At 45.4% G+C, this 20000-nt stretch overlaps 1 protein-coding gene across 4 annotated transcripts in view; it reads right to left on the bottom strand.

The window, feature by feature from the left end:
- The window catches only part of ttc7a (tetratricopeptide repeat domain 7A), an 89077-nt gene that overhangs the window by 51502 nt on the left and 17575 nt on the right, over nt 1-20000 (bottom strand). For 3 of the 4 annotated variants that reach the window (XM_054749923.2, XM_054749922.2, XM_054749921.2), the window contains exons 7-10: nt 19969-20000; nt 18106-18275; nt 15122-15185; nt 14847-14984 (exon numbers count right to left, since the gene is read on the bottom strand). The exon at nt 19969-20000 is cut by the window's right edge and continues 47 nt beyond it. In XM_054749923.2, the coding sequence (XP_054605898.2) occupies nt 14847-14984; nt 15122-15185; nt 18106-18275; nt 19969-20000 (404 nt within the window). Of the gene's footprint in view, nt 1-14846; nt 14985-15121; nt 15186-17886; nt 17927-18105; nt 18276-19968 lie in introns of those variants that run through there. The other variant, XM_070542195.1, reaches the window with a different exon arrangement.

Here is a 20000-nt window from a genome sequence, read left to right as displayed (position 1 = left end):
GCAAAAAGCACCAACAAGCAAATAAAGCACAAAAAGTAAGTGAAGAATAGAGAAAAATAATGCTAAATAGCAAAAATGAAATCTGTGAACATTGTATAAAAACTGGACAGCTAAAATGTCTAAAAACCTGTTATTTCAGTTTGCCAAGTTTAACAGTTTAATCTTTACATTTAGCTGAACTGTGAAATTAGCAGTTTATGTTAAATTTGGTAACTGTAAGCTGAAGCTGTTGAATAGCTGAAGTGAAGCTGAATCTAAGCTAAACTGTCAAATGAGCTGAAAGTAGTGAAAAATGTGAAAGCAAAAGGCACCAACAAGCAAATAAAAAACAAAAAGTAAGTGAAGAATCAAGAAAACTAATCCTAAACAGCAGAAAACTGAAATCTGTGAACATTGTATAAAAAACTGGACAGCTAAAATGTCTAAACCAGGGATTCGCTAGGGGGTGCGCGAGGTGAAAAGTGTAATGGCTGCGGAGCTCAGAGAAGTCTGTCATATGTCACCATTATTGTAGAAACTCATTTGTGGATGGGCCAAAGAAAAAGTAAGTGGGCACAATAAATGTAATTGAAAACACGTACATTTTTGCGCGCGTGTGTCCTCCTCATGTACCCTAGCTTCATAATAACAATGCGCCGAGCTTCAGCACTCTGGCCTGCGCACGCCAATATGTTCCATATTTGATCATTTTTAACGGTGTTGGAGGAATCTGAAGGTGGCGAGTCATTCTGGCAGATTGTAATTAACACCTGTCTCATGCAGGTGTTCTGACGTTGTAAACCTCACACACAGAACATTGTGGATGTAACTAAATAACAAGAAATGATTCCCATTCAGGCTATTGACAGCGCGCTGAAGATCTGAAGTTCAGAGTGCGTCTGTCAGAGGTCAGACGTGTTCCAGCGGAACCACGGCTCACGGGTTGCACAAGTGAGCACATCTGGGCTGGGCAGAAGTTTAAATAGCGCCAATAACGAGACGCGGTGACTTGAGCACGCGCGCTCGCACACAGATTCAATAAGCGCGCACGCTGCTTTAACTCCGGCGCGCCGTCAGACTGAAGGCAGAAATGAACGCTGCCTCCACCGCGATAAAAACTTTTAAGAGGTTATTTTTCATTCAAGGTCAAATTAAGATATTAGCTTCTGGGATGAGTCGGGTCCGCTCCAGCCAGTGACTCCTCATGAACCTGACCACAAGTCCTGTTACTGCAGCATTTGTTATTCCAGTCAGCGTGGCAGCGGATCGCAGATTCAGCCACACCATAAAACAGCAATAAGTCGGTCTGAGGTCAAAGTGAACATCATGGCTATATCTTGTCCCCTATAAACATTTGATTACGCACAAGTAGGTGATCAGCTCAGGTTTACGCAGAGCAGAAGGAAGGAGAGCGCTCTGGCCGCACAGGTTAAACGTTCCTACTTTAAGAAAACCATTAAATTGCATTGTTTATGTGCTACCTGGGCACTCTAAATATTTATTTAAAATGAAATCAAAGGAAGTTGTAATGGTATCGAATGTTTATTAATTACTATTTAAAAAGTGAAAGTGATGGGGAATTTTTTTAACCCTGTCTGTTTAGCTTGACATCTGATATATATATATATATATATATATATATATATATAAAGCCATGCCCCGATGTGGGGGCGGGGTAGTGGGGGGGGGGGGGGGCGTCGACATGGTCGGGACATAGAAGGGGGTTGCAAGTGAAGCTGAAACTAAGCAAAACTGCTAAAATGAGCTGAATGATTTGAAAGATTTAGAAGCAAAAAGCACCAAAATGTAAATAACGCACAAAAAGTGAAGAACGGAAAAACAATCCTAAACACCAGAAAACTGAAATCTGAACATTATTTAAAAATCTGGACAGCAAAAATGTCTAAACACTTGTAGTTTGCGTAGGACTAGTTTAACAGTTTAATTTTTATATTTAGTTGAACTGTGAAATGAGCAGCATAAGCCGAATTCAGAAACTGATTGCTGAAGCTGCTGAATAGCTGAAGTGAAGCTGAAACTAAGCTAAACTGTCAAAATGAGCTGAATGAATTTAAAGATTTAGAAGCAAAAATCACCAACAAGTGTTATAAAGCTCAGAATATAGGTGAAGAATGGATAAAAAATGCTAAACAGCAGAAAACTTTAATCTTTGAACATTGATTAAAAACTCAAAATTTGAAATGTTAAACAGCTGACATTTGAATGAGAATAGTTTAGCAGGTACATTTTTACAATTGGCTGAACTGTGAATTTAGAAATCTTTGCTGATATCTGAAACTGATAGATTAACATATGATCAGACTTGAAATGGGATGGATGAATGGTTGGATGAATGAAATGACAGATGGATTGTTGAAAGGATGTTAGATGGTTCATTGGATAAATGGATGGATGGATGGATGGATGGATGGATGGATGGATGGATGGATGGATAGATGGATGGATTCCTTAGGCCAAGCCGATCGATTTGATGTCTCACATGTGTGTGTGTGTAATTCCATTAAACCAGAAGATGATTGACCTCTCTCAACCAATCAGGGGGCTGGGTGGGAGCGGGGCACTTTCCCACCTTCTGAGGGTCAATCGAATTTAAAGAGCAAGTCATCCCCTGCCAGATTCTTATCAACTCCCACTTCCTGTTTGAAAAATGCAACAAATGCTGTTGCTTAGCAGACTCAGAGGGCGGAGCCGCTAACAAATACACACACTCACAGCATTGTGACATCATAATGTACCATCTAACATCATAGTGTACCTCTTAGCTAATAGCGATGGCAGATTTAAATTCAAATGCAGTGCTGAGTTTTTGCCTGACGACGGTGCATCGCTGACAGTTTTAGGCAGAATATTTAAATTTTAACTAAGATGCACTAAAGTGCCGAGTTATTGACTACATTTGTCTACAGCATAATCAGACACTCATTTATATAGTTTATCAGCAAAAAAAATGTTGATTTGGAGTGACTTGCTCTTTAACTTGTTTCTAGTTTTAAGTACAGATAGTTCAAAAAGATCAAAAACAGGAGTCTGTTATTGGCTCAATATTCAGCTTTTTATATTCATTCCTATGAGACTTGGTTAAAGTGATTTGTAGTTCCTTGTGTTGCCATGGTAACATATTGCAGGAGTCTGCATTAATAAAGCCATGTACAATGTCACATGACTCTTTTAAACTTTGAATAGCATTTATATATTAAAGTATGTTGATACAGTTGTGTCTAAAATGTTGTGAAATGATGTTGCTAAACATGTTGCCATGGTAACGCAGAACACAATAGCAAGTTAATACAAGACTCCTGGGACCAAGCAAGTTGAATTGATGTATCATATGTGTGGGTGCATATTTCCTTTAAGGCAGAAGACGATTGAAAACTCTCAGCCAATGAGAGAGCAGCGAAGGAGGAGGGGCATGGGCGTCGCACCCGTGGGGGATGTGGGGGATTCAACACCCACACTTTTCCAGCCGTTTTGCTCACCTCCACACCAGTCTGGTTTCTCGCACTCACTCTGTTTGCCTCATCTCCTTCTTCCCCTCCCTCTTCTGTTTCTCCTTGAAACCCGACAGCCGATGTCGGGTTTCAAGGAGAAACAGGAGAGTGAGGGAAGAGCTCGACTGAATTCATAATTTTACATCTTGACATTAGCTGTACAAACTCTCAGTTTGATAAAGTGAAGAACAACACTTTGCAGAGGTTTATAACAGGCGTGGTGCCAGGTTTACATTTTTGGGTGGGTCTCGGTAATTTTGGACGGGCCTTAATAAGCAGTGACTTAAGTGAAGCAGGCAGGTCGTGCTAGAAAATTCAGTTTAAAAAGAGGTCATAATTTTTTCCCCCCGTCATTTTCATTTCTAAAATATGAAGTAAAAACTCCCAATTTAATTTTCATTCATTTTTCATTTATAGGCACCAGAACCTGCACTTCTAATATTTGCCTCTCAACGTAGGACTCTTTCATAAGGGTACATGCACACCAGTAGTTTTAACAGTTATTCATGGGGCAAAATCTGACATTTTTGGAAAAAAAAAAAAATCCATCTTCCAGTAAAAGCAAAGCATCCAGCCCACCTCTCCAAATGTGTAAAATGTGCATCACAGCCGCTAGGCGCGCCGCGCGCACCATCAGCTACGTCAGCCCAGACAAGAGCAGAGCAAATAAAGACAGAATAGAGGATAATTCTCTCCGGATGTGGATGGAATTACATTTTACAGCAGCCTGATCATCATTTAAATACGTAAACCATCACCTGTCTTCTAGTCCATGCTATCAGCATTATTTTAATTGGTGCGTGTGTGTGTGTGTGTGTTTTCCACTTCAAACACTGGTCTAACCAACCAGACCAGCATGTCCAGTAACACATTAATGTTACAATTAAACAATTTCACTTCATGTAGGCTAGGAACGTTTCACCTGCCGTGGCCCGACCGCTTCTGCTCCACATAAACTTTGTGCGTGATCAAATGTCTCTACAGGTGTTTCTGAGCTGAAGAGGCTATTCTGCCTCAGACTGGATGCGTAATGCGTCTCCATATTAGAGACGGGAACAAGCGCTACTCAGCCAAAGTTTCATAATCTGAGAACATTTTTCCAAGTGGCACATCCCTCAGAGAGACCGGGTTTCCAGACCGTTTCAGTGGGAGGGAATCTTACCGCATGCGCCGTGGTTCTGCACTGCAAACCCCTACAGATCTTCAGCTCACTGTCCACCGTGGGCGCTCCGAGCCACGCTGAGCACAGTGTCCAGTATAAAGCTCTAATGTTCTGATGGGAATCATTTCTTGATTGATTAGTGCATAACGATTAAAATGTCAGCTCATCTGTGTGTGCATCAGTGTGCGTCGGGGTAATTCTTTCAAAACAACCAACATCCTTTAGTTTATCCATCAAAATAAACAGTCAAATGGAAATATCTGTAACCTGCCATTTAACTGTTTTGCCTTCTTGTGAAGATTGTTTCAAAGAGAAACAATTGAACTTGATTAACCCCAGAGCCACGCGCACTGTGCTGTACTGACTGTAAATGAGGGGGAAACGATTTAATCGGATCCTTTTCTTTTCAACATGGTTTAATGTAAAGTTTCATTCAGTACAAACTTTAGTTACACCAATCTAACGAGACAGAGCCTGGATTTGTATTCTGAACAGTTTAAACATGTTTAAAACGGAGACATGCGTGACGCGTCTAAAATTCGCACCTGCTCAGCTGTTATGGAAATTAAACTAACAAGATGAATAACATCAACTTATTTTAGGCACAGACAACATCCCCCACACTTTTGAAAATCTTGCAACGCGTCTGGTCTCTCCTCTTTCTGAGGCTTGTAGCGAAAGAACGGTAACACTTACAGATAAAATGAAACCCATTCTGAAAAGCTGACAAAAATTCCTACTTTTTGAGTTATAATATGTTTTGGTAGTCCACACGGTCTGGGGGTAGTAAAGAGTTGTTCACAGAAGATGTGAAGTTCAAAAGTTAGAGTGCGGAATTTTCAGTTTAGAGTGGTGGGAAACATTTTTTTTATTTGAATTTTCTCAAACAAATGAACCGTACAACCACAATGTTTGGAGTACAGTCATGAATTATAGCTCAAAACGACGGTATATTCGTTAGCTGTAAGCCAGCATGTGTCTCATTTCAATCGGACCTACGGTTCTCTTGGGACAACGCCAGAAATGGAGCAAGGGAGGGTCACTGCTCCTATCTTTCCCCATTATAACTTTTGTGAATTTTTCTGAAAATTTCAAGTCGTACCTCAACTTCTACCTGCGATTTTAGAAAAACCGTAAAAGATATCAAAAAGCCTCTTTAATATGTTAAACAGGAAAGTCTTGTGAGTTTGTTAAACTTTGAAAGAAGTCTAAAGAAGTCTCTAAGTTAAAAGGAACCAAATAGAGCTTTAAGTCAAAAAAGTGATAGGAATTTGCTGAAAATTCACCAATCCCATTCATTTCAATGGGAAATTTTTCGCAGAAAAAGCTTAATAACTCGAAAAATTTTAAACATATCAATGCCAAAAGTAATGGCCGGTGTCGGTACAGGATCTGCTCAGGTGTAGGATCGGCTCGGGGTCCTTGGACTGCAGATGATGTCACATAACTGCAAATTTACTCGGCTTTCACACACACGTTTTGGAAAGACATCAGCAGTTTCGTTAATAAATTCTTGTTTGTTAACACCTAAATGTTTTCTTTATAATTGTAATTTGTTAATAAAACACCATATTATCTTTGTTTAGTAAAGAATGTGAAACTGCATAAAACCAACATCGGACTGACAAAAAATAGAACAGTTCTTATATGTGAAGCCATATCTATTTGTATTAATGTGGAGTTTGTCTGTATATTTCCTTAGTTGTTATCTAAATACATTCTTTGACTCAAAATATTGCTTGGTGTCTTTCAATAAACTTCTTATATTTTATTTTGCCCCATTTCATCAACATCAAGAGCTTTTGAGGGTCACCGTTTATCATTTGCTTATATTTTACATTTCCTTTAGAAATTCAAACATGTTTTCTCCAATAAGTGTTGATTTTTGGACTACAGGACTACAACCGCTAAGACTACGACCGCAAATTTGTTCTGACCAATCAAAATCATAACGTGATAACGTCACTTCCGTAAGCTTCATGTTCAGCCAATCAACTACTTTGACGTCATCGGCAGTCGAAGGACCCCAAGCCGATCCTGCACCCGAGCAGATCCTGTACCGACACTGGAAAGAGCTTAACGAGCTGAACGTTTTGATATAAAATTGTTGAAATAGTTAAAAATTTGAAGGAGTTGAAAAGGTTCAAAAAGTGTAAAGTGTCACGAACTCCTCCAGCTGACTGCATTCCATTCATTCCTGCCACTAACGTGGCGACTGACGTCATCACGCCGACACTACTTAAGGAAGTGCCGGCGTTTCATTCATTGCTCAGTCATCGTTCTCACCAGACTTTGCATCGAGTCTCCAGGCTTACCAGCCCTCTAAACCCTCAAGCTACACCTACAGGAAATAACCACGCCGGTTATCTCCGTCTCTCCGCGTCTGGGCAACAGAACTCTCAGTCACGCTTCAGATCTGCCAACGAACCTGACAGGATGACTGAGCCCAAAGTTGACCCAGCGGAGTTCGCGCGTCTGCGTGCCGAAGTGGCTCAACAGCGCGCAACCTTGGATCAGCATACGGCAGAAATGAACCAGCTCCGTGCCATAGCTGATCGCCAAGCAACTAAGATCGAGTCACTCACCGAGCTAGTTCTCCAGCTGACCACCGCTCTGCAACGTCAGACCGCAGCTGTTCCTGACAGGATGGAACCACGCCTCAGCCTTCCAGAGAAGTGGGACGGAACCAGGGGATCCCCGGAGGGCATGTTGGCGACCCTGGCCATGACTTTCGAGTGCCAACCGGCACGTTACCCCACATCCTGCTCTCGTGTCGCCCTGCTGACCTCACTGCTGACAGGTCGAGCCGGTGAATGGGCGGCGGCTCTTTACAATCAGAAATCTCCTGCCTGCAATGACTATGAGACTTTTGTAAAGGAGATGAAAAAGACTTTTGTGCACCCCAGCAGCGAGGTCTCGGACGAGACGCGGCTGCTTCAGCTTCGCCAGGGCTCCCAGACAGCGGCTCAGTACACCTCTCGCTTCCGGACGACAGCAGCTCGGTTGAGGTGGGATGACGCCGCCCTAAAGGCCGTTTACCTGGAGGGACTGTCACCGAGAATCCGGGAGGGCATGATCGGGCACGAGGTCCCAACCTCCCTGGACCTGGCAGTGGATCTGGCTCTCCAACTGGACCGCTGCATCCTGAACCGGCCGAGCACCATTTCAGCCCCCGTACACACCAGGACGTCACCCCGCCGGCCGGCTCACCAACTGACGGAGGAGCCGATGCAGCTGGGACATCTTCCCCCTGAGGAACGGGCACGGCGCTACCAGGAAGGAAGATGCGCTTACTGTGGGGATTTGGGTCACCACCGTGGCACGTGCCCAAAACGACCGGGAAAAGGTCCCTCCGGGTCGGAGTAGGAGCTGTCCCACCCGGAGTCTCCACCTTTCCGGCTCCACACCGAACCACTCTCCCGGTCTCCCTCCACCTGGACCAAGGCCCGACCAGACTGGAGGCACTTTTAGACACTGGGGCTGCGGAGTGTTTTATCGATCACGGACTGGTTACTCGGCTCAAGATACCCCTCACCGCCCTCGACCGACCCATTCCCGTGACCTCTGTGGACGGCCGGCCCATCATGCCGTACCCTCTCACCCACCGAACTCAGGGTCTCCACATGACTATTGACCAACACCGGGAGACCCTCCACTTCCTGGTCATCCAGGCTCCAGCCACGCCACTCATCCTGGGTCATTCCTGGTTCTGCCGCCATGAGCCTCACATCTCCTGGTCCACCAGTAAAGTCCTGGCCTGGGGCACGGGTTGCCATAACCACCGGGACTCCCCTGCACCTCGGACCAGAGCAGCCACTCCCACAGACGTGGGACCTTCGCTAAAGAACCCACTACCAGGTTACCTCCTCACCGACCCTACGACCTGGAGATCAGGCTCCAGCCCGGCACCACCCCCCCTTGGGGTCGCCTGTTCTCCCTCTCTCCGGCGGAGACCCGGGCTATGGACAATTATATAACTGATGCCCTGCAGAAGGGATTCATCCGACCCTCAACATCCCCCGGGGCCGCGGGGTTTTTCTTTGTTAAGAAGAAGGAGGGGGATCTCCGGCCCTGCATAGACTATCGAGGGTTAAATAAAATAACGATCAGGGACCGTCACCCTCTCCCTCTCATGGGCACCGCTCTGGACGCCATCACACAAGCCGCAGTGTTCACTAAACTGGATCTGCGCAGCGCCTATAACCTCATCCGTATTAAGGAAGGTGAGGAGTGGAAGACCGCTTTTATCACGCCCACTGGCCACTATGAATATTTGGTGATGCCTTTTGGACTCTGCAACAGCCCCGCCGTCTTCCAGCGGTTCATTACAGATGTGCTGAGAGACATGTTGGGCCGCTGGGTCTTTGTCTATCTAGATGACATCCTCATCTACTCCCGCACGGCCGAAGAGCACATCCGTCATGTTCGAGCGGTTCTGTCCCGCCTCCTGGACCATGGACTTTACTGCAAACTGGAGAAGTGTGCGTTTCACCAGGAGTCCACCTCCTTCCTGGGTTTTACCATCTCCTCCCAGGGCCTGAAGATGGACCCCCAGAAGGTTCAGGCCGTAGCTCAGTGGCCTCTGCCCACGACCCTGAAGCAGCTGCAAAGCTTCCTGGGTTTCTCGAACTTTTACCGGAGGTTTATACGCAACTTCAGCTCCCTCGCAGCGCCACTGACCTCACTCACCAAAACCACCAATCAGCCTCGCCCTTTTCGCCTTACTCCAGAGGCTGTCCGTGCTTTCCATGAGCTGGTCGGACGTTTCACTAAGGAACCCATCCTCCTCCACCCGGACCAGACCCGGCCCTTCGTCGTGGAGGTGGACGCCTCAGATGTGGGAGCGGGGGCCGTTCTCTCGCAACGGGGTCCAGACTCTAAGCTCCACCCATGTGCCTACTTCTCCCGGAAGTTTTCCCCCACACAGCAGAACTACGGGGTTGGCGACAGAGAGCTGCTGGCAATAAAATGGGCGCTGGAGGAATGGAGGCAGTGGCTCCTGGGGACCACCGATCCCTTTCTGATCTGGACCGACCACCAGAATCTCATTCATCTACAGACTGCCCGCCAGCTCAACCCACGTCAGGCTCGGTGGGCCCTCTTTTTCGAGCCGTACCACTTCCATATCGCCTACCGGCCCGGCTCCAAGAACCTCAAGGCGGACGCTCTCTCTCGGCGTTTCGCACCAGATGCCGCCCCCCCGGAGCCTCGGACCATTCTGCCGACTCAACGCTTCCTGGCCTCCCTCCAATGGCCGTTGGAGCAGTCCATACAGGCGGCACTTCCTGGCGATCCAGCGCCGCCGGAGACCCCACCGAACCGTCTCTACGTTCCCGCCTCCTGCCGGCAAGAGGCGCTCACGTGGGGGCATTGTTCGCGGCTCGCGGGACATCAAGGACAAGCCCGTACCCTCCAGTTCCTCCGTCGGGCTCTCTGGTGGCCGTCCATGAGGAAGGACGTCCGCGAGTTTACAGCTGCATGTGATGTGTGTGCTCGCTCCAAGTCCTCCAACCGACCCGGCGCTGGAGAGTTGCAGCCTCTCCGTGTGCCCAAACGGCCGTGGTCACACATCGGGCTGGACTTTGTCACGGGACTGCCGGTGGTCGACCACCTGGACACTATAATGACTATCACGGACCGTTTCTCCAAGGCCGTGCACTTAGTGGCCCTGGCCGGCCTCCCCACTGCCAAGAGGACGGCCGAACTGCTCCTGGAACAGGTGGTGCGGCTCCATGGTTTCCCTCAGGACGTGGTTTCCGACCGAGGACCCCAGTTCGTCTCACGCTTCTGGAAGGCGTTCTGTCGCCTGGTGGGTGCTTCCACCAGTCTGTCCTCTGGATACCACCCGCAGACAAACGGTCAGACAGAGAGAGCTAACCAGCAGCTTGGACGCTACCTGCGCTGCTTCGCTTCGTCCCAGCCGACCACCTGGCCCCGCTTCCTCCTGTGGGCGGAACTGTCACACAACCTCCAGACCTCCTCTGCCACGAGTCTGTCTCCCTTCGAGACCTGTTACGGTTATCAGCCTCCTCTGTTTGATCATCAGGTGCCCGAGGTGGAGGTCCCTGCTGCCCAGACGCTGGTCCGCCGCTGTCGGCTCGCCTGGATCCGGGCCCGTGCGGCCATCACCCGGGCCAACACGGAGTATGCCCGTCAGCATCGCCGCCGCCACCGGCCTGGCCCCGTCTTCCGGTCTGGCGACCAGGTGTGGCTCTCCTCCGCTAACCTGAGGATGCCGGCTGGCTCCCGGAAGCTCACTCCTCGCTTCCTGGGTCCGTTCCCTGTCCTCAAGGTCATCAATCCAGTCACCTGCCGTCTACGCCTCCCGGCTACTCTCCGGATCCACCCGGTCTTTCACGTCTCCCAGCTTAAGCCGGTGATCTCCTCTCCTCTCCACCCTCCACCGGTCCGGGTGCCTCCGCCCCGCGGTGTTGAGGCGGATCGCACCTACACGGTCCGCAGGATACTGGACGCCCGCCGCCGGGGACGAGGTTGGCAGTACCTCGTGGACTGGGAGGGGTACGGGCCTGAGGAACGCTCTTGGGAGCCCACGAGCTCGTTTGTCGATCCTGCCCTGCTAACAGACTTCTGGGCCCGCCTTCCTGGGACTTCGGGTGCCGTCCCTAGAGGGGGGGGTCCTGTCACGAACTCCTCCAGCTGACTGCATTCCATTCATTCCTGCCACTAACGTGGCGACTGGCGTCATCACGCCGACACTACTTAAGGAAGTGCCGGCGTTTCATTCATTGCTCAGTCATCGTTCTCACCAGACTTTGCATCGAGTCTCCAGGCTTACCAGCCCTCTAAACCCTCAAGCTACACCTACAGGAAATAACCACGCCGGTTATCTCTGTCTCTCCGCGTCTGGGCAACAGAACTCTCAGTCACGCAGATCTGCCAACGAACCTGACATATAGAAGCAGAAGAAGAAGAAGAAGAATAAAGATAAACAGGAAAACAATAGTTTGAATGCTTAACAGCATTCAAACAATTATTATTATTATGAAAAAGATAGTTTAAACTCTTTATTTTCTAATGTTAATATAACCATTTCATAAGAACTTGTTTTAATTTACTTTGTAATTCTGTAATGACAGTAATAAAGGGATAAAATTGGCCCTTTCCATCTGCAGATCCTCCACCAGGGGGCAGCAGACATGTGTAGGACTGGATCTGACAGGTTTTTGATGAATTTACTAATCTAATGATTACGATCATCTGTAAAGGGTTAAAACTGAATATTGGATCATTGCTGTGTTAAAAGGCAATGCAGTGATGTGTGCCAGGCCACATCTATAAAAAGATTCTTACCAGTTATTTGTCCACTGTCTCTCTGTAAGGACCCTACCTGGCAAAAATTCAAAGTGGGCGGAGTCTCTAGAAACTCCTCTGACCAGACTGGTATTCGTGACTAGCAAGATGGCTAACTAATTTGTTATTAACTTTTAGTAATTAACACAACAAAAAAAGCCACACTGATGCATTAGAATTTTGTATTACCTGGTCGTTTCTCAATACTCAGGGATGCTAGTACGTTCTTGTGTACTAGACAAGTACGTTCTTGTGAACTAGACAAGTACATTCTTGAGTACTAGATAAGTACGTTCTTGTGTACTAGACAAGTACGTTCTTGTGAACTAGACAAGTACGTTCTTGTGTACTAGACAAGTACGTTCTTGTGTACTAGACAAGTATGTTCTTGTGTACTAGACAAGTATGTTCTTGGCAAGGACACCAGGAAGTCCGTTCTACTGAGTATGGGAGGCCGAGGAAGGCATTTGGACCAGAACAGTACTTCGTTGTGTCATGGCAACAAGTGCTGCTTGTTTCTAGCTAGGATTAAACCACCTGATATAAAATAAAAGTCTAGTTTGTTCTCTAAATAACAAAGTCACAGCAAAAACATATTATTTGTATTATATGTGGTCCACTTTTGATCAAAACTGATAAAATACCAGCTGTTTCTAACATTAATTAATTAAAAAAATACATTTTTTCATTAAAACAGAGCAACTCTGCTTTTATTGTGAAAAATAAAACCCCAAAACACACACGGCTAATTTTACAGGTTATACACAATTACTTACAATAACAGACATCTTCATATTTCTTTATTAGTATTTCTGATATAAAACAGTTAATTGATTTCTCCTCTGGCGCTCCGAGTACAACGGTTGCGACGCAATGCATTATGGGAAACTGCAGTCCCAAGTCCACAAAAGGATGCATTGATGCATCTTCGATACAGCGGGCGGAGCAAGAACACATACGGGAACTTTGAGTGAACTTGCCATGATGTATACTTAGGACTGATGAAGTCTCACGAGGACGTGAGTACACAAGTACAAACAAGTACGCATATTGAGAAATGGCTGTCTGTAGAGTGCCATGTGGGGTTCTAGAACTCTAGAAGGGGCTATTTAAATACAGGTCATGCAGGCAGTTTACCATAAACATCTTCAGTTTAGCATGGGGTCATTGGTTTAGTCTATGTTTGCTTCTGCACGTATGAATTACTACGCTGCTCTGGGTGTGCCTTTGAAAAAAGATCAAAGACCAATATTTTACAAACAAATTCAACCCATAATTAGAACAGGTTGGAGTGGTGTTCAAACAGTGCTGCAGACTGTATGAACATAAAATATTTAATGTTTTATTCCACCTTCATTTTATTTGTTTATAAACATTCATTTTTCCATTTCAGGCTTTCAACACACAGAGACTGTGTCACGGGCTTACGTGTAGCGTTAAGGCTTCTGCAGAGGTCAGAGGTCTTGTAGCTTTCATTTTAGAGTCTCCTACACTCTATATGGGACAAAGTAAAGACGGTCCCCACACATTCCATATGGGACAAAGTGAAGACGGTCCCCATATATTCTATATGGGACAAAGTAAAGATGGTGTCCATCCATTCTCTATGGAACAAAGTGATGATGGTCCCTATACACTCTATGTGGGACAAAGTGAAGACAGTCCCTATACACTTTATATGGGACAAAGTGAAGACGGTCCCCATACACTCTATATGGGACAAAGTGAAGACAGTCCCCGCACACTCTATATGGGACAAAGTGAAGACGGTCCCCATATATTCTATATAGGACAAAGTAAAGATGGTGTCCATCCATTCTCTATGGAACAAAGTGAAGACAGTCCCCATACACTCTATATGGGACAAAGTGACGGCAGTCCCCGTATATTCTATATGGGACAAAGTAAAGATGGTGTCCATCCATTCTCTATGGAACAAAGTGATGATGGTCCCTATACACTCTATGTGGGACAAAGTGAAGACAGTCCCTATACACTTTATATGGGACAAAGTGAAGACGGTCCCCATACACTCTATATGGGACAAAGTGAAGACAGTCCCCGCACACTCTATATGGGACAAAGTGAAGACGGTCCCCATATATTCTATATAGGACAAAGTAAAGATGGTGTCCATCCATTCTCTATGGAACAAAGTGAAGACAGTCCCCATACACTCTATATGGGACAAAGTGAAGACAGTCCCCGTATATTCTATATAAGACAAAGTAAAGATGGTGTCCATACACTCTATATGGGACAAAGTAAAGACGGACCCCATACATTCCATATGGGACAAAGTGAAGACAGTGTCCGCACACTCTATATGGGACAAAGTGAAGACGGTCCCCATATATTCTATATAGGACAAAGTAAAGATGGTGTCCATCCATTCTCTATGGAACAAAGTGAAGATGGTCCCCATACACTCTATATGGGACAAAGTGAAGACAGTCCCTATACACTCTATATGGAACAAAGTAAAGACGGTGTCCATCCATTCTCTATGGAACAAAGTGAAGATGGTCCCCATACACTCTATATGGGACAAAGTGAAGACAGTCCCTATACACTCTATATGGAACAAAGTGAAGACGGTCCCCATACACTCTATATGGGACAAAGTAAAGACGGTGTCCATACATTTTCTATGGAACAAAGTGAAGACGGTCCCCATACACTCTATATGGGACAAAGTAAAGACGGTGTCCATACATTTTCTATGGAACAAAGTGAAGACGGTCCCCATAAATTCCATATGGGACACTCCAACATTAATCACCCAGGTGTGCGTGTTGGAAATTAAATGAAACTTATATCTTGTGATTTTATTGGTGCAAGAAGAAGAATTTAGATTGTAAATATTATTACTATTTCTGACACACCTCAGACAGCATGGCGTACTGCCCCCTTCTGGCCATGCTGATGGTAAGCAGGTCATAGACGGAGGTGGCATTCTGCAGGCTGGTTTGGCGAGCCGTGCTCTGGTCTGGCAGGCAGCTGATCACCGCTTCACCGCTGGTCTGGTGGGACAAAGACAGGACGAAGGAGGAGGGCGACAACCGTAAGGAAGAAGGACGTCAAGGAGAAAAAGGTCAGAAATGGGAAATTATCTTAAATTCGTAAAAATACTACAGAGCTGAGAGGCTTTGTGTCTTACCATGGACTCTGTGATGAGCAGCAGCAGCACGGCCTCCTCCACCACGTCCTGTGGACAGAAGCAACTGGCAGGACACAGAAAACAGGAAAAGGTAGAAAACAGGGAGTTTGTTGGTCACTAATACACACACACACACACACACACACACACACACACACACACACACACACGTGTCTGGTTTCTTTCTCACTTGCAGGGCTGTAACACAACACAGACCACCATGAATGCATCACAGAGCAGTCCTTATCTCAGATGTCATGCAGCACAAACACGACCTGAGTCTTTTATTTATTCAGACTGACTCTCTTCATCATCCCAGGCCGTCCCCGTCTTCCTCCTGTGATGGACTAATACATAAAACAGTCACCAGACACGGTGAAACAGGCGTTTCTCTCCTTAAAGGAATGATGATGTGAGGATAAAAGCCACAAACGACACTGTTATGGAGCGTTCCCTCAGGGTGATCTCTCCTGCTTCTCCTTTTGGTCTAATCTCAGACGTGGATTTAGATCTTCACTTATGATAGTGTGGGCTGGATTAGTCATGTGGCAGTGACTAAGTATGGCTTGAAGGGCCTGAGCAATGATTGCAGCATACCTGCAACAAGCAGAGCGCAGAAATGTAACACTTCAGTGTGTCGATCAGATCAGTTTGTCCTTTTGGGACCAGGAAGAAGATGTTTCGTCTGTCTTTCTGTCCAACTTTAAATCTCCAACAGCTGTGGCCAAAACGTAAGTGAACAACACAAGTTTCTGCTTTTCAGATCGTTGATCTGAGGTTTCCTATGGGTACTGATGTAGAGTTATAAGGTTTTCATTAATTATTACATTAAAGAGGACATTTACACCTATTTTTAAACAAGTTATAATAGTTCTATACTTCATACAAAACTTTAAACCAAACTCCTCAAACATAACGAGATCTCAGCATTTTTGTTCTTGTGGTTTTCAGTACCTTCCAGAATGAGCCATTTCAAAGCTTTGTCCTTTTAATGGAAACAAACTGAGCCACGCCCACCATCCCCTGATTGGCTGCTACGAGGTGAGGAGTTAAATATCTGGGAGAGGCTCAGAGTAGAGCCGCTAGTCTTCCACATCAAGGGCAGTAGCCTTGCTGGGAACTGGCAGGTATGGGAGGTTTGCTAATTTTCCTTATTGTGATGTCACAATATTTATAAATGACACCAACATCTCACAGGGAGTGGAGGGACAGGCTTTATTCTTGTTAGGAGTTTTTATGGAGGCAGTGCAGGCCCACTTGGCAGCAAAAGGATGCAAAAGGTAACCCCAAAATTCCACTATCTCCGCTCCGCCCGCGCCCTCCGCTGCCGCTCGCTTCTGAACTCAAATTATACTATACCCGCTCTACAATGGCTCCGCTTCGGTGCGGAGACCTGAGGTGCGCAAACAGCCATGCGCGGGATTTTCGACATCTTGCGATACAGTCCAAGCAATAAATGCGGAAGTTAGATCCAAACATCCGTTGTGTGGGAGAAGCATCGAAATGAACTGTTTAATCTGCCCATCATTTGTGTTGAGAGATCAGCAGTGTTTGGATCAACAAAGGGTGACTACTTTGATAGTAGAAACTGTATTTATGGCTTATTTTTGTGCATTTAAAGTTCAACCACCATTGATAGTTGTTAAAAGTTGTTAAACCTGGGCATATGAAACAAAAAACGCTTTTTGTTATCGATTTATTGTGAAATAACGGAAGTTTTGCTTGCTCCTTTTCCTGTTGGGCGGTTGTGATTTCTGTCCATTGACTGCGGAGGTGCTCCGGCATCCGGCAAAAATAGAATCGATCCTATCTTTGCTGGAAGGTGGAACGGCGGGCGGCGCACTGCGCCGCACAGCCGCAGTAGTGGAACAGCTCTGATTGACTACAACGGGACCGTTTTTGCTGCGGAGTTCGTGCCGGACCGGAGCGGAGATAGTGGACTTTTGGGGTAAGACTGTCCCCATCACATTTAGGGTAAGAGCAATGTTCATGCTTCATCAGTAATTTACAACAAGTTTGTCCAGATTTGTGGGGTTTTGTTCATAGCACCCACTTCTAATGTTGATCACAAGTTTTCAACACAGCTCCCTGAACCTGGACCCCAAAATGTTGATGTTCTGGTCCTGTATTGCTGCCAATCTTGGTGCTCCCGGTGCAGTTGGCTCCTTTGATGTTGTTTTCGTCTTCTTTGTACCTACTACATCTGCACTCAGCCAGCTGCCCTTTCTCCATTACGTGTGTGTGTGTGTGTGTGTGTGTGTGTGTGTGTGTGTGTGTGCGCGCATGCGGGAGTTTTCATCTGGTTTGGACGAGATTGAGGGTGGGAGGAGGGAAAAACAAAGGGCATCTCTTATGTGAATCTGTGTAGGAGGGGTGGGAAACCGACTGCTGTCTGGTTGTTTTTAATATTGTAAATAAATAAATAAATTTTGATTGATTGATTGATTTTTTTTTCAACTTAGCTCTGACCTTCTGCTCCATAATGCTGGAGAAGACATTGTTCATGACCAAACTGTTGTTGGATGGTTGGAGGTGTTCCTCTGGGAGGATGTTTAGGTACCATTCTCATTCATCAAATATTCATGGCTGTGTTGAGGCTAAACTGGGAGAGATTCCACTCACACCATGCCTTTCAAAAGTAGCTCTGAATTAACGTCGAAAGAACATTAGAAACTGGTTTCTGACTTGACAAAACACCCAAACAAAACGTCTGGCCTGGATTTCTCATTGGACTTTGAATGAAAGACAATTTAAATAAATCCCACCTTTTCTACAAAGAAGAGTGATAGAGAATCATCAAATTTCGGCTTGTTGATGTTTATATTTGAGCCTGTAGAGAAAATCTACAATGAGTTCAAACTTTTGCGCTCATTTCTTTATTTACGATGCAAAATCCTTACATTCTGGAAGAAGGAAGTCCCAAATACTAACCACTAGATCTTCACTTCAGAGTGAAAGCCAAACAAGATGGCGATGATACCAACCAGTCTGTGCTGTAGCGCTGTGGAGGTTTGACTGTGGGGTAAACGGCGTCTTTCGAGGCGGCGGCGCCCTCTCTGGTCAGCCAGGCTGCAGGAGGCGGGCCCAGTGGAGGCCAGTAGCTGTCCTCCCTCACAGAGTTCAGCAACACCTGTGCCAGCTTCATGGCTGCACACTAGAAGGCAACAAAAATAAAAACAAAAATGTTTTTAGGAATATTAATTATGAATGATCCGGTGGACCATCATTAAAATAATAATCTGAACAAAAATGTTAGCTTGTTGTAATTCTAAGTGGCCAAAACAGAAATAAAAAATAACTTAAATTTATAAATACTTCAGATGACAAGCCAGCCCCAGACCACAACAACATATGGTTCATTATAAAGTCCAGACCACAGGCATGAAACTCCTTACAGAAGTCAGAAAGTGTCTTTTTGTTTATAAAAATGGACTGCAGTACCCAAATTTGACCACAAGATGTCATTCTTAATTATTTCTTACAAATACAAAATACAAAAAAAAAATCCCCCTATTTTCACTCATTTTGCAAAGTAGTGGTTTGGGTTTGCTTGAGAAATTTTAAAAAAGCTCGAGTGTGGGTGAGAAAAAAAATCTGATCCATTTTTTCAAAGTTTGATAAACTAATAATAAACCTATTTAGAAACAAGAGCATTTCGTAGTATCTTACTCCCAAGACAGAGAAAAAGTTAAACTTAACAAACGTCCTTGCTTAGCGAGTTAATAACGCCTGCAGGCTCAGAAAATCATCTTGTAAAAACACTGCAGAGGTATCTTTATTGTTTCTTATGTCATAATTCAGAAAATCACATCTTTAAATACATATTTTTGTGAAAACCATGTTGTTAATTCAGTAAAACAGAGCTTTTTAGTTTGTTTTCACGTGAATGCAAGATGCTTCCACAGTTTTGTCCTTTTTTTTTATTACTTTTTTGTAATGTTTTTCTTCCTTTTTTAAAACTTTGCAGTTTTGGGTTGCTTTCAGCACCCCCTAGAGGCCGTTTTAATTAAAAGTCATTAAAACGAAAGTGAAACTCGCCTCCTTGCCATGCATTTGTCTTTTTAACACCAATGTGAAAACATGCAGGAAACGTGCTGGAAGCAGATTCCTGCCCTAGCATGCTGGCTAGCCACGGTGCTACTAACTTACAGAGTTTCCGCTAAATAATGTGACCAAGATCCTGGGAGGAGGAATCATGTGATCACAGGAAAAGACTGTAGCGCGTGTGCGAGGGTACAAAGACCTCGCATAGAGACGAGAAAGCATCAGTGACTGACTGAGCATTTACCCGGTGAGAAGAGAGCTCATGTGGGCCTTAGGGTGAGACAAAGCTAAAGTCCCACTAGTGACATTTTTTCTCTGCATTTGACCCAGCCCCCCAGGGAGCGGGGAGCAGACATGTCGGGAAACATTTGGTGGTTTAACCCCCAAATCCGACCCCTTAATGCGTGTCAGGCAGGAAGGTATGACCCGACCGGGATCTGAACCCCGATCTCCGAGTCCCAGGGCGGACACACAAACCACTAGGTGACTGGGTCACCCGGAGAAAGCAAAAACACGCACAAACAAAACCTTTCGAAGTTGTATTTACAAGTGTTATAGGATGATCGTTGTGTCTGCATCCAGTCTGAATCCTTCTGTCTCTGAGCTCTCGGGATTCAGGAAACTCCAGATGTTGACTATCGTTTGACTCCCATCGTGGTCAGATGTCCCACTTATATCTTTCTATTTTAGGCTCCTTCAGATAAATGCTTTCTTTGTTTCTCCTGGGGCTCCACCGTGATGAAGACGTTACGATAAATACTAATAAATGGTCCCTCACCCTCTGAAGTGTTTGTGAGTCTTACCTTCCTGAAGCTCTGAGACCCTCGGGACTCCA

This window comes from Nothobranchius furzeri, chromosome 12 (assembly GCF_043380555.1).
Source record: "Nothobranchius furzeri strain GRZ-AD chromosome 12, NfurGRZ-RIMD1, whole genome shotgun sequence".
In the NCBI taxonomy this organism is placed as follows: Eukaryota; Metazoa; Chordata; class Actinopteri; order Cyprinodontiformes; family Nothobranchiidae; genus Nothobranchius; species Nothobranchius furzeri.
Note: the sequence above shows the minus strand (reverse complement) of the source record. Positions and strands in the feature narration are given on the sequence as shown.